General features: G+C 41.5%; 1 protein-coding gene across 1 annotated transcript in view; it reads right to left on the bottom strand.

Moving 5' to 3' along the window:
* Positions 1 to 12,447, bottom strand: part of pdxkb (pyridoxal (pyridoxine, vitamin B6) kinase b) — a 76,382-nt gene extending 63,935 nt beyond the window's left edge. Inside the window, exons 1-5 of the mRNA XM_056608875.1 lie at positions 12,429 to 12,447; positions 11,827 to 11,997; positions 11,124 to 11,158; positions 10,767 to 10,852; positions 9,791 to 9,836 (exon numbers count right to left, since the gene is read on the bottom strand). Of these exons, the coding sequence (XP_056464850.1) occupies positions 9,791 to 9,836; positions 10,767 to 10,852; positions 11,124 to 11,158; positions 11,827 to 11,997; positions 12,429 to 12,447 (357 nt within the window). The remainder of the gene's footprint in view (positions 1 to 9,790; positions 9,837 to 10,766; positions 10,853 to 11,123; positions 11,159 to 11,826; positions 11,998 to 12,428) is intronic.
* Between the last annotated feature and the right edge of the window lie 654 nt (positions 12,448 to 13,101).

Genomic DNA, 13,101 nt, shown 5'->3' with positions numbered 1-13,101 from the left:
GAAGCCGGGGATCGAACCAGCAACCTTCACGTTACCAGCCAACCCCCTCTACCTCCTGAGCTACTGCCGGACTGCAGGAAACACACACAAACACGCAGTGTAATTGAACGTACATTCGGAATACTGAAAATGCGCTTCAGGTGTTTGGATAGGTCAGGTGGTACTTTACAGTATGGTCCTCAAAAAGTCGCAGCATTCTTTGTGGCATGTTGTGTTTTACACAACATTGCCATGAATTATGGATGTGTCGATGACATTAATGAGGATAGATTAGAGGACTTAAGGAGACGTGATGCTGAACTGCATGTGCCGATGCCATTACGTCCAAATGCCCCAGCAGCAGCACGGAAGAGGAGAGCTCATCTGTCAGAGGAGCTGCATCGTATATAGTGAGGTAAGCAAACTAATGACATCTCCGCTCTATTGTTTAGCTACATTGTGCAATTATTACCATGCATTCATAACCTTGTGATTCAGAGAAAGTGAGCCCAAAACATCGGAAGGTATAGTATAGTCCTTGAGACATTTTCTATTCGACAAATTTTCGTAGGCGTAAATGAAAAGAAATAATACAGAACGAAAAATGAAAAGTTGCAAAGATTTGAAGGAGATTTAGCCGGAAAATAAATTATTTTCTCCCTCCTCTGGACATCATCTGTTGTGAACCTTTCTTGGCGTGCGCCTAGCAAATCCGCCATCATAATAGCAATCCGCCATGGAACAAGCGCCGATCACTCATAAAGGGGATGCGAGAAAACGCTCTCATTGGTTCATTGCACGTTACGCCCAAACCACACCTACGGGTAATTCGGCTGCTTCAGACCAACCCTTTTGACACTTTATCCGCCTGTAAAATAGCGATAGCGCCGTAGAACCGCCCACAAAGCTACTTGCGCTTTGCGCTTCCCACTTGCGTTTCAGATCGTTAAAGGCCCACTATGCAACTTTTTTAGCCAAAATTACATTAATTATGCTGGTTGAGTTATTCTGATGGTTCTGCAACCATTTCTGGGTCGTTTGGTGGGTGTGTCATTGCCTCACGTCGCCTCTCCAAGGAAAAAGCGCATATGCAATTTGCTCTGTTCGGACTGACACAATCCGGATGTGACGCAGCGGAAGTATCCAATCGCGCCTCTAAAATGTAGTCAGATTGTAGTTTCTAAAATGCTTTAAGGCACAGACACACACCCAAACATGGCACCGGCTAGATATGAGCAGCCAGTTGCGAGGCAATTGTTGCATTCATCATGGATCAATCGACTGATAAGGGACCCAAGAGGCGACTGTCGGTGGAACAAAAGAAGAATGGACCAGAAAAGTGATCAGACACGAGTGAAAGGGGAACTTTTTTGGCTTGATTTACCTTAATATAACAGGCTAAGAGTCATTGCGATGGTTCTATTATACATTTTTGTTCGTTGTTTCGACTCCCCCTTGCGCATCTTGGCGGAGAAAAGGAATATGTTTCTGCCGGCGACCCGCCGCCCACTCTCGCGGGAGTCTCGGGTCTCGCGATGTAACAAATTGCTTTAAGGCACAGACCCCCAAACACGGAACCGGCTCGATATAAACACAAGTAACTAAGGGATTGTTATCATCATAGATCAGCCGACTAAAAAGAGACGGAGAAACCCAACGTCGGAGGAACAGAAGAAGAGAAAAGGGAGACTGACCGACAGAGAGGCCAGACACGAGTAAACGTTGGGCAAGCTTTTCAGGAATAGCGTGAACTGAAAGAAAAAGAAGACTGCAAATCAGAGAAAGCTCAGTGTGCGACTGGCACGTAGTGGCTGTAGTTCTGCACCACGGCTGAATTTCGGGATCCTCTTCCAATACTGTGTTAGGGGCAGTGTTGGGAATAGCGCCGTTTAAAAGAACGGCGTTATGTAACGACGTTATTATTTCAGTAACGGGGTATTCTAACTAATTACTATTTCCGTCGTTACAACGCCGTTACCGTTACTGTACGAAAAATGCAGTGCGTTACTATAAATTGATTGAATAAACTGCGTAATCCGAACGCATCCCTGGTTCCAAACACAAACTGCTAGTGAGGAGACCGGGTGGTTTAACAACGAGATAAGCGATTATGATTGGCTAAGGCAGAGTCATGTTTCATGGTGGCCAATCGGAGCCAGTGTTTTTACACACAAGCCAGGAATCGCGCGCCACACACACGCAAACGCACACACCAAACCGAATCGATGAAGCAGCAGAAATGGCGAGTATCAGATGAAAAGTTGGAATTTTCTGTAGTATCTGGCAGATGTTCCACAGCCTTTGCAACCAAGCAAATTGAAATCCAGGCCCCATCCACACTAACCCGGGTAAATGTAAAAACGCCCGTCCACACTATCGTTTTCATATCGTTTTCACAATGTTTTGCATCCACGTTCCACACAGAAATCATTTTGATAAACAGTTGTTGTCATGGTTACGTTACTCCGCCACCCCTCTCTGTTAAGATTACAGGCGCACGATCAGATGATATTCACAGTTGATCAGCTGGTTAATCATTTTCGACCTGGTCTTGTCCAGAAACGCCGCTCCAAGTAGGCGACGGTTTGAACTGTCGTCTTTCGTTTTTTTATACCATCACTTAAGAACATTAAGTACAGCGCTCGCCTCCGGCGTTGGAGCAACGATTATGTTTGACTCAATATGTCGAGTTGTTTCTGGAGATAAATTAGTACAATGTACAGAGAGATCCTCATTTGCATTTCACCTGCCATTCTTTTGATGAGCTTCTCGGTCTATAGCGCAAGCTTGTGGCAGTGTCATGGCAGTGTCATGGCAATCGAACGTCATCGTTTCTGAAAGCCTCCGTCTGTCCACACTACAACGCGAACACATCGGTTTCACATTTATCCACCTCAGCGATCGTTTTCGAAAAGCATCGTTTTCAGCGTCGGAATTCTCTGTTTTAGTTTGGACGGAAGGACTAAACGGATGAATATTGATGCATTTGTAGATTTACCCGGGTTAGTGTGGACGGGGCCTCAGTTGGAAGCATATCAGGGCCTTGAATGGGCAGTTCAACCATTTAACACATTCAGGCCAAGTGAAAACTGCTCAGAAAAATCCAAATCTTTCACATATAGGAACTTTCTTTTTTTTAAAGTAACGCAAATAGTTACTTTCCCTGGTAACTAGTTACTTTTATTATAGAGTAATTCAGTTACTAACTCAGTTACTTTTTGGAACAAGTAGTGAGTAACTATAACTAATTACTTTTTTAAAGTAACGTTCCCAACACTGGTTAGGGGCCCACTAATATCTATATTAAAGCATTCATAAAGTAGCATGCCATGGGACCTTTAACAAGTTTTCCAAAAAATGGGGTCATGTCCTAAACGTTGCCTCCTTCTTTCAGGTTAAATATCCTGATGTTGTTCTGTCTTGATTTTTTCATTTGTTGGTTGTAAAATAAGTAATTTAATCCCTGCAGCATACTCGCTTTCTCTTTACACTTCTTCTTTCCTCCAAATCCTCCATTCTTTCTCCTGTATCTTTTAGTTCTCTTTTCAATTCTTTAATATCTTGATATAATTCCGCCAGAGATTGTTTTGTTTCTGTTTGGAAGTCGTTAATGTCTGTTCTGAAGTTCTCAATATAAGTGGAAATGTAATCCGTGAATTTTTGCCATCACCTGTGTGTTTTCAGGTGATGGCAAGAAAAAGTCTGTACGCTTTTTTTTAACAAGCTTTATATGATATTTTTGAAAGAAAAAAAAAAGAGACATATGGCTGAATAAAGTTAATTTAATGCTGGCCTTTGAAAAACTGCCAAATATGAACATTTTGTCCACAATTGTTTTTGTGAATGTTGATTAAGTGGTGAAATAATATCTACTTCGTTTATTTTTCATTGCCAAATGATATTTACTTTTATTAGTCCAGCCTATCAAAACCATACAGTATTGAGTAGAATTTAGTTCAGCCTACTGTTCCGGCCCGCCATAACAGTACCTGTTTCTCATGAGGCCCCTAGGGAGAATATCTGCCCGGCCCTGACCAGAGCATGTGAGCGGAGCGGAGCGTGGAGCGGGTGGTGGAGCAGAGCGGAAGAAATAGGTTGGAGCGGGTTGGAGCGCAGAGCGGTTTTAAATTCAAAGGCCGGAGCGGGGATTTCACTCCGCTCCAGTCCGCTCCAGTCCGCTCCGATTTTAACTGCTTCTAGCGGCTTACATGTAGGTGGTTCACGTAGAATAGAATGGGTTTCAATGGGAGCATCCAAGCAACCTGATTGGATAAAACGCGTCACATGAGACCCTTCCACCCCCCCACCCCCGCAACACTGGCTCCTCGTGTGCCCGCGAGAGTAGCAAGATGGAGTTTGGGAAGTAAATTTGAGCGGAGTGTGGAGCGATTTCGCCGGAGCGGCAGGAAATTTAAGATGAGCGCGGAGCGGTTTTGAGCGGAGCGCCCTGGCACAACGTTGAGCGGCAGAGCGAATGAGCGGACATCCTCCCGAGCGGGGAGCGGGAATTGCGCGGCGCTCCGCTCCGCTCACATGCTCTGGCCCTGACCTAGTAGGTCACTATCGTTATAAACCAGATCATTATCTATCTATCTAAGTCACTAACGTTGCAAACCACATAATCTCAATAAAAATATATCAGCATGTGAAAGCAGAATCTGTAGACAAGACAGACTGTTCGTAGTCCGAGTAGTTTTTGCATGCATGCAGTTGCAACGTTCTATTTAGAGAGTAATAATCTCAGAAAACTATCGGCTGAGGAAGTTTTAGCTTTTTATTAGCTTTGATACATTTTTAAAGATTTGCTGAAATCAAAAAACATAATCCCTGGACAGCTTCCTTTTTACCAATAAAGTACAAGATCCTGACCGGAGTTGCTCCGCCGCAGCAGGTTGTAAGGAGATCTACGAGAGCCACAGAAACAAAGAAAGCACTAAGTGCAGTCAGACTACCTATGAATACCGCGGACCAAATTCAAGTATGAAATATTTCATTAGAATTTTCCTCCCAATTGCCTTATGTGTTGAGGTTTTTAATTACGCTCTTTTTTACATGAGGTATTTACATTGCCGCCCAGTGGACTACAAATCTAAACTAGAAAATGCGGTGAGTGCTGTAGTACAAAATGAGGTTGAAAATACTTTTTACTAAAGCCACATAGATTAAGACATAAAGAAATGTTAAATGGCTTAAATCAAGTGAAGGGATTTGAACAAAAGTTCAAAAGTTTAAATGGAGTAAACAATGTAAACATGCACACCATTTACGAAAAAGTAAATGGTTGGAAACAAATAAAGTGACAGATGAATGAAAAGCGCAAAGCATTGCTAAAAATGCAGAAATGTAAAAGGTCAAATGTATTGCCCTGCACTGCTGGTGTGTGTGTGTGTGTGTGTGTGTGTGTGTGTGTGTGTGTGTGTGTGTGTGTGTGTGTGTGTGTGTGTGTGTGTGTGTGTGTGTGTGTGTGTGTGTGTTTATAAGAGAATAGCGAGCCGGTGTGTGATTAAAAGCAGCCCAATCTGGCAACAATGCTTGAACGTCCTCCAAAAGTAGCCCAAACCAGCGGGGAAAAACACCCAATCTGGCAACATTGCTGAACGTCCTCACGCTCCAGCGACAACGTAAATCAATATGACCAACTGAAAATGAAGCCGGTGTGAAACTAAAACTGTTATTCTGAATAAAGTTGAAATTATATAGAATTTCCGTTGTGTGTAGATTTGTTTAATGGTTTGACCGATGGTAAACGGTTGAAATTTGTTAGCTTGTAATTAGCTTGTAGCCAGTTAACTATTGTGCACTATCCCATTGAAATGAACAAATAAATGAATAAATACAAACTAGAAATTGCATTTCCTGCAGAAAACACGTGTGAATGCTGACGGCTCAATGAAAAGCACAAAGCGTTGAAATGCTGAAAATGGAGATTTGTAAAATCAATTGAACTGAAGAATCTGAAAGTAGTAGTAGATTAAGTAGTAGTAGTAGCAGCTGAAGTAGTAGTAGCTGAAGTATAAATATTAGTAGTTGAAGTAGTAGTAGTTGCTGAAGTAGTAGTAGTAGCTGAAGTACTAGGTAGTAGCTGAAGTAATAGTATTAGCTGAAGTAGTAGTAGTACCTGAAGTAGTAGGTAGTAGCTGAAGTAGTAGTAGTAGTAGCTGAAGTAGTAGTAGTAGCTGAATAAGTAGGTAGTAGCTGAAGTAGTAGTTGAAGTATTAGTAGTAGTAGCTGAAGTCTTAGGAGTAGCTGAAGTAGTAGGTAGAAGCTGAAGTAGTAGTAGAAGCTGAAGTAGTAGTAGTATTAGCTGAAATAGTAGTAGAAGTAGATGAAGTAGTAGTATAAGCTGAAGTAGTAGTATAAGCTGAAGTAGTAGTAGAAGTAGGCACGTGTGAATGCTGACGGCTCAATGAAAAGCACAAAGCGTTGAAATGCTGAAAATGGAGATTTGTAAAATCAATTGAACTGAAGAATCTGAAAGTAGTAGTAGATGAAGTAGTAGTAGTAGCAGCTGAAGTAGTAGTAGCTGAAGTATAAATATTAGTAGTTGAAGTAGTAGTAGTTGCTGAAGTAGTAGTAGTAGCTGAAGTACTAGGTAGTAGCTGAAGTAATAGTATTAGCTGAAGTAATAGTATTAGCTGAAATAGCAGTAGAAGCAGAAGTAGCAGTAGAAGTAGCTGAAGTAGTAGGTAGTAGCTGAAGTAGTAGTAGAAGCTGAAGTAGTAGTAGTAGCTGAAGTAGTAGTAGAAGTAGCTGAAGTATTGAGGAAGGAGATAGGTCCCAAAGTTTGTAGAGAATAAGAAAGAAAGAAAGAATAAAACTTATGAAGAACAATAGTTGAGCGCTGCATGCAGCATTTGCCTAATTAGCTCGTAGCCAGCTAACTATTGTGCACTATCTCTGTGAAAGGAACAAATAATTGAATAAATACAAACTAGAAATTGCATTTCCTGCAGAAAACGCTTGTGAATGCTGACGGCTCAAGGAAAAGCGCAAAGCGTTGCTGAAAATGAAGATTTGTAAAATCCATTGAACTGAAGAATCTGAAAGTAGTAGTAGTAGTAGTAGCTGAAGTGGTAGTAGTAGCTGAAGTAGTAGCAGCTGAAGTATAAGTATTAGTAGCTGAAGTAGTAATAGCAGCTGAAGTAGTAGTAGTAGTTGCTGAGGTAGTAGTAGTAGCTGAGGTAGTAGGTAGTAGCTGAAGTAGTAGTAGTAGTTGAACTAGTAGTAGTAGCTGAAGTAGTAGTATAAGATGAAGTAGTAGTAGTTGAAGTAGTAGAAGCTGAAGTAGTAATAGTAGTAGCTGAAGAAGTATGTAGTAGCTGAAGAAGTATGTAGTAGCTGAAGTAGTAATAGTAAATGAAGTAGTAGGTAGTAGCTGAAGTAGTAGTTGTAGCAGTGGTAGTAGTAGCTGAAGTAGTAGTAGCAGTAGCTGAAGTAGTAGGTAGTAGCTGAAGTAGTAGTGGTAGCTGAAGTAGTAGTAGTATTGCTGAAGTAGTAATAGTAGCTGAAATAGTAGTAGAAGCTGAAGTAGCAGTAGAAGCTGAAGTAGTAGTAGTAGCTGAAATAGTAGTAGAAGCTGAAGTAGTAGTAGAAGTAGCTAAAGTAGTAGTAGTTACTGAAGTAGTAGGTAGTAGCTGAAGTAGAAGTAGTAGTAGTAATTTAAGTAGTTGTATTGGTAGGAGTAGTAGTAATGGTAGTAGTAGTAATGGTAGTAGTAGTATTGGTAGTAGTAGTGGTAGTAGTAGGCAGTAGAAATGTTGAATAGCTTTAATCAAGTGATATAGTTGAACAAAATGTTAAAATCGAATGCGAATAAAGCTCTCTGTGTGTGTCATTATGTGTGTGTGTGTGTGTGTGTGTGTGTGTGTGTGTGTGTGTGTGTCTTAAGAGAATGGCGGAGACATTGCGTGTGTTTGGGTGTGTGTGCCTCTTTAAGGGAAAGGCAGAGCCATTGCGTATGTGTGTCTCTTTAAGAGAATGGCGGAGCTAATGCGTGCGTGCATGCGTGCGTGCGTGTGTGTGTGTGTGTGTGTGTGTGTGTGTGTGTGTGTGTGTCTCAACGGATATCAATGAGAGCAACTGAAAACTATGCCAGTTTGAAACAAGTAAAAGTAGAAATTTAGAAATGCTATCGAAATTTCGTTTTGATAGTATTGAAGATACAAATGTGTAGATTTGTGGAATGGTTTGAACGATGGTAAACGGTTGAAATTTAACAGAGTTACGATGTCCTAAGTAATTCCCTTGTCAGAAGGGGCAGACGGCTTCAATGGGACCAACTGTAGATGCGACTGTTTGAAACTAAAACTGTGATTCTGAATAAAGTATGAATGATATTGAAATTCCGTATTCATAAGGTTCATGTGACGTCACTGTAGCTTTGCGCTGCCATCTTGACGACAGATCCCACCCACTGACCCACTGATTTCAGTGGTAACTCAGCACCAACAACAACACCTACGACCACAATCAAACAATGAGGATGCGCTCTTTTATTCTCTTTAGTACAGGTAATGAAAGGTTCTGAAAGATGCCATATCCATGTAGCTTACTAATGAATAAAATGCATACAAAAAACGTTGACATATGACCCACTATGTTCTGCTCCATATACCCAATGTTGACATCGTCCCAGCCAAAGAGTATTGGTATTAATACCTCATTCATTGTCCAAAATAATCCATAATAATTCAAATCGGGTTTTGTTGTGGGTACAAAATGAATCTTGAAGAAGACTCGTCCTAAGCGTCCCCGGCGAAATTATCGTCTATGATTTGATGACTGATTTCAACAATCAATGATAGTAACCCACAACAAACTGTTCACAAAAAGTCACAAATATATAGTACTTAACTTTGCCATTATCAGATAAAGATTATTGGTGGCCAAGTGCCTCACTTTAGCGGCCTTCACCCATCCAGCCACAGCATATTGGTAGGCATCAGTGCTCTTGAATGCTTTCAAGATATCTCCACTGTATGGGGAGGGGTTGTGGACTAAATAAATATATATGTCATGAAGATTGATTTGAGTCAAGCATACTAATGGACTAAAAAAAACTAGGGATAACAAATAAGGATCGGAGCCTAAAATCTATAATATCTCTGTCTCTCTCTAACATTCAGATGAGCGGTGTGGGCGGCCATACTTGGCGAGATCGGTCGAGCAAATGGCGGCGTTCCAGAAAACGTGACGTAGATGAACCGTATGAATACAAGTGTGTAGATTTGTTAAATGGTTTCAACGAACGGTTGAAAATCAATTTAGTTACGTCTTAAACAGTTGAAGTTCCAGAGGAAATGACTCCTGTTATAAAAAGTCGAAAAAGCGGAATAGTTTAAAAAGTTTAAGGAGTTGAAAAACTCTGAATAATAGCCATCATGTCGTTAAAGAGCTGAACGTTTTAATAGTTGAATGGTTTCTGTAGCTGAAAGTATGGCGGAGAAATTGAGACCAAAAAACGGCGGAAGAAGAATAAGAATAATAAAGAATTCAATATCTAGAGTGTGAATGCTATAGCATACACACTAATAATAAAGATTTCAATATCTTATATATCTAATATATATCAAATCATGGATCACTACCATTAGAATCCACATCATAGTTTACCAAGTAAGGTCACTTCTGTTACAGACTTTCATTATCTACCTAGTAGGTAACTTCTGTTACAGACACATCATTATCTACCCAAGTGGGTCACTAACATTAGAAGTCACCTCCTTAGACACAGTGTTAGAAGGGATGGAGGTGGAAGGACAGAAGGAGGAGGAAGGAAGGGAGCAGGTTGAAGGGCTGTTAGGATTCTCACCTCCACAGCCTCTTTCTCTGTGCTGATGTTTTTCCCAGTCAATAACCTAAAATAAAAACAAAAAACACGAACCCAGCGTTAACAGTGATTCCATCCACTCTACAAGCTCTACTCCTTGCCATTCTCCCTCTGGACTCTTCCTCTTGTTTTTCTGCTCGTATCCTTGTGTTAATTTTTATCAAGTGATTTTGTTTTCTATGTTCCTGCCCACATTGTAAAGCGTCCTTGAGTGTCCTTTGAAAGGCGCTATATAAATCGAAAGTATTATGATTATTACAAGCTACTCTATTGAAGCATCAATTAAAACCTTTGAATTAAAATAAAGAAATAATAAACAAGTAAGATCAGGAAGTGCATTGCCTATGTCAAAGGGCCCCTACTTTACCAGCAGGTCTGATGGTAGGTGAGCCTACTTAGTGGACTGTAGCACTTGGTAGACTTATCTATTCCTCAAACATCTAGATGGACCCTCCCACTTCTGAAGTCACTGAGTCAAAGGGAAAAATTTGAAACTGCTGGAAGGCAAGTTTAAATGGAACACAGAAAACACCCCTTAACAAGGCAAAATGGACCACAGAAAACACACCTTAACAAGGCTAAATGGACTGCAGAAAAGAAACCTTAAGAAGGCAAAATGGACCACAGAAAACACCCCTTAACAAGGCAAATGGAACACAGAAAACACCCATTAACAAGGCTAAATGGAACACAGAAAAAAAACCTTAGCAAAGCTAAATTGACCATAGAAAACATCCCTTAACTAGGAAAAAGCACCACTGAAAAAAATTTAAGTGTAAAGATTTTTGTTAATTACCAGCGTTAACAAAGAATAAATGGCCGCCTTTAAATAGCCCCCTCGCACACAATTCAGTCACAAGAACATCATTTTACCAATGCAAAGGTGACTGGAGACTAAGGTTTTTATTGACTATCGTATTATCAGTTATTAATTTGATTGATTATCAAAGTTACTCACTCTGCTTCAAACTGATTGGGAGTGATGATGTCAGCAACCGGGACCACCTTGTTCTTATAGACAGGATGGAGGTTTTCAGGCACATACTATAACACACACACACACACAGAGACACACACACAAACACACACACACACACACACACACACACACACACACACACACACACACACACATACACATACACATACACATACACATACAAATACATATACACAGACACAGATTTTACTGGAAATGTTATTTGAGTCCCGGAAGATGGTAGCAAAGTTCCTTACACAAAGGAACTGAACCAACAACCTCAGTAAAGGATTTGCATTTGTGTGTTTGTGTGTGGTTGTGTTCGTGCCAACATACCATGGAACCATGATCGCCAAGCACAGGGTCACACACTGAAAGGACAACAACTGAGTCAGTGAGCTGATATTGGTCTGGTCTAAGAAGGCCTTCCATTGCAGTCGTACCTGGTGCCATGTGGTATCTAGTCTACCAGGTACCACAGGCAATAATACTGGTAATTGACAATCACTGCAAGATAAGACGTCATTCAGATCGTCTTTGACGATCTGAATGAAAATTCTGCGATGAATGTCCACCCAGTGTCTCTCTCCAACATTAGGCCAGTGTGTCCATCACTGAGAGAATGCTCCCTGTATCATTCATGTTGGGAATGTTTCACACATCATTATTGTCCGAGATTACAATTGCCAGTTGTTGTTTTTGAAGAACCACAAACACGAACCATGTCTTGGTTCAAAAGGATTGTTAAATTGGTCAGCACTGTTAATAATTAGTTTAGCCAATTAGTAAGGTGAAGCCTACATCTAATCATTAGTGTGTTGGACAGGTCAGGGTTTGTGTGTTGTCATTTTTACCACCGTTTACAACGTTCCTTTATAAATTTTCATCCCAAAAAGCGGAGCGACTGGTCGGATTAGCATCATCTTGCTCAAGGATGCTAAAAAATAAGCTGAACCTTAAGAATATTGATTCATTTTTTTTTAATTAATATAAATCAGCTGTATTCATCAGTCACATGCTGCAGCATCAGATCACTTACCATAAACCAGACTGGGGTTGGCCCTCTTTAGCTCCTGGATGATGTCCACCACCATCTCCAGGAAGGACGTGTCCCTGGAGTACCCTGACCAAAGACAAGAGACAAGAGGGTGAGTCCTACAGATGATACATATTAGGCTGACTGCTAAGGGGACCTTACAGACAGTAGGAGCTAAGAGGTCATCCAAAGGTCAAATAAAGGTCACTACCCCACCAAGCTGTTCCACTTGACTTAATATTTGTGCAGATTAGGGTCTACATAACAAAAATATTTACTCACGTCTTGAATCAATACAAAACACATTATTTTGTGATCAGTATCAGTCTGGATCTAAAGCCGCCCACATCCCTTTCAGTTAAATTTTTAAAGGAATATAATTATCAAGTGCTCATATACCACTCAGTACTCACAAGAGTATACATATAAAGAAAGTATGATCGATATCTTGCCTTTATGCTATATGAAGGAAAGTAAGTGTGGAAAAACGCTCCAAAAAGCTCTCTAAACTCAAACAGAAGGCCCTCGGTTCACTCCATGAGAAAGAGTCAAGAGAAAGCCTTGCTACTTGATTATTACTATCCATTATAGCTTCTGCAACACACCTCCTTGTTCAAGAGCCATTAAGCTCCAGATGTGAACCTTCACTATTTGGCAAAGCTCTCCTATTCAACAGTTGAAGAAACCCTGTAATGTAATCTTAATCTGCGGGAGAAGAGACTTAATGGATCCTCATCCTCATCGTCATCCGCTTATCCAGGGTCGGGTCGCGGGGGGAGCAGCTCAAGCAGGGGGCCCCAGACTTCCCTTTCCCGGGCCACATTGACCAGCTCTGACGGGGGGATCCCGAGGCGTTCCCAGGCCAGTGTTGAGATATAATCTCTCCACCTAGTCCTGGGTCTTCCCTGAGGTCTCCTCCCCACTGGACGTGCCTGAAACACCTCCCAAGGGAGGCGCCCAGTGGGCATCCTTGCCAGATGCCCGAAACCACCTCAGCTGACTCCTTTCTAAGTAAAGAAGCAGCGGCTCTAATCCGAGTTCCTCACGGATGGCTGAGCTTCTCACCCTATCCCTAAGGGAGACGCCAGCCACCCTTCTGAGAAAACTCATCTCGGCCGCTTGTACCCGCAATCTCGTCCTTTCGGTCATCACCCAACCCTCATGACCATAGGTGAGGATAGGAACGAAGATCGACCGGTAGATTGAGAGCCTTGCCTTGCGGCTCAGCTCTCTTTTCGTAACAACGGTGCGGTAAAGCGAAAGCAATACCGCCCCCGC

This window comes from Gadus chalcogrammus, chromosome 15, assembly GCF_026213295.1.
Source record: "Gadus chalcogrammus isolate NIFS_2021 chromosome 15, NIFS_Gcha_1.0, whole genome shotgun sequence".
NCBI classification, from domain to species: Eukaryota; Metazoa; Chordata; class Actinopteri; order Gadiformes; family Gadidae; genus Gadus; species Gadus chalcogrammus.
Note: the sequence above shows the minus strand (reverse complement) of the source record. Positions and strands in the feature narration are given on the sequence as shown.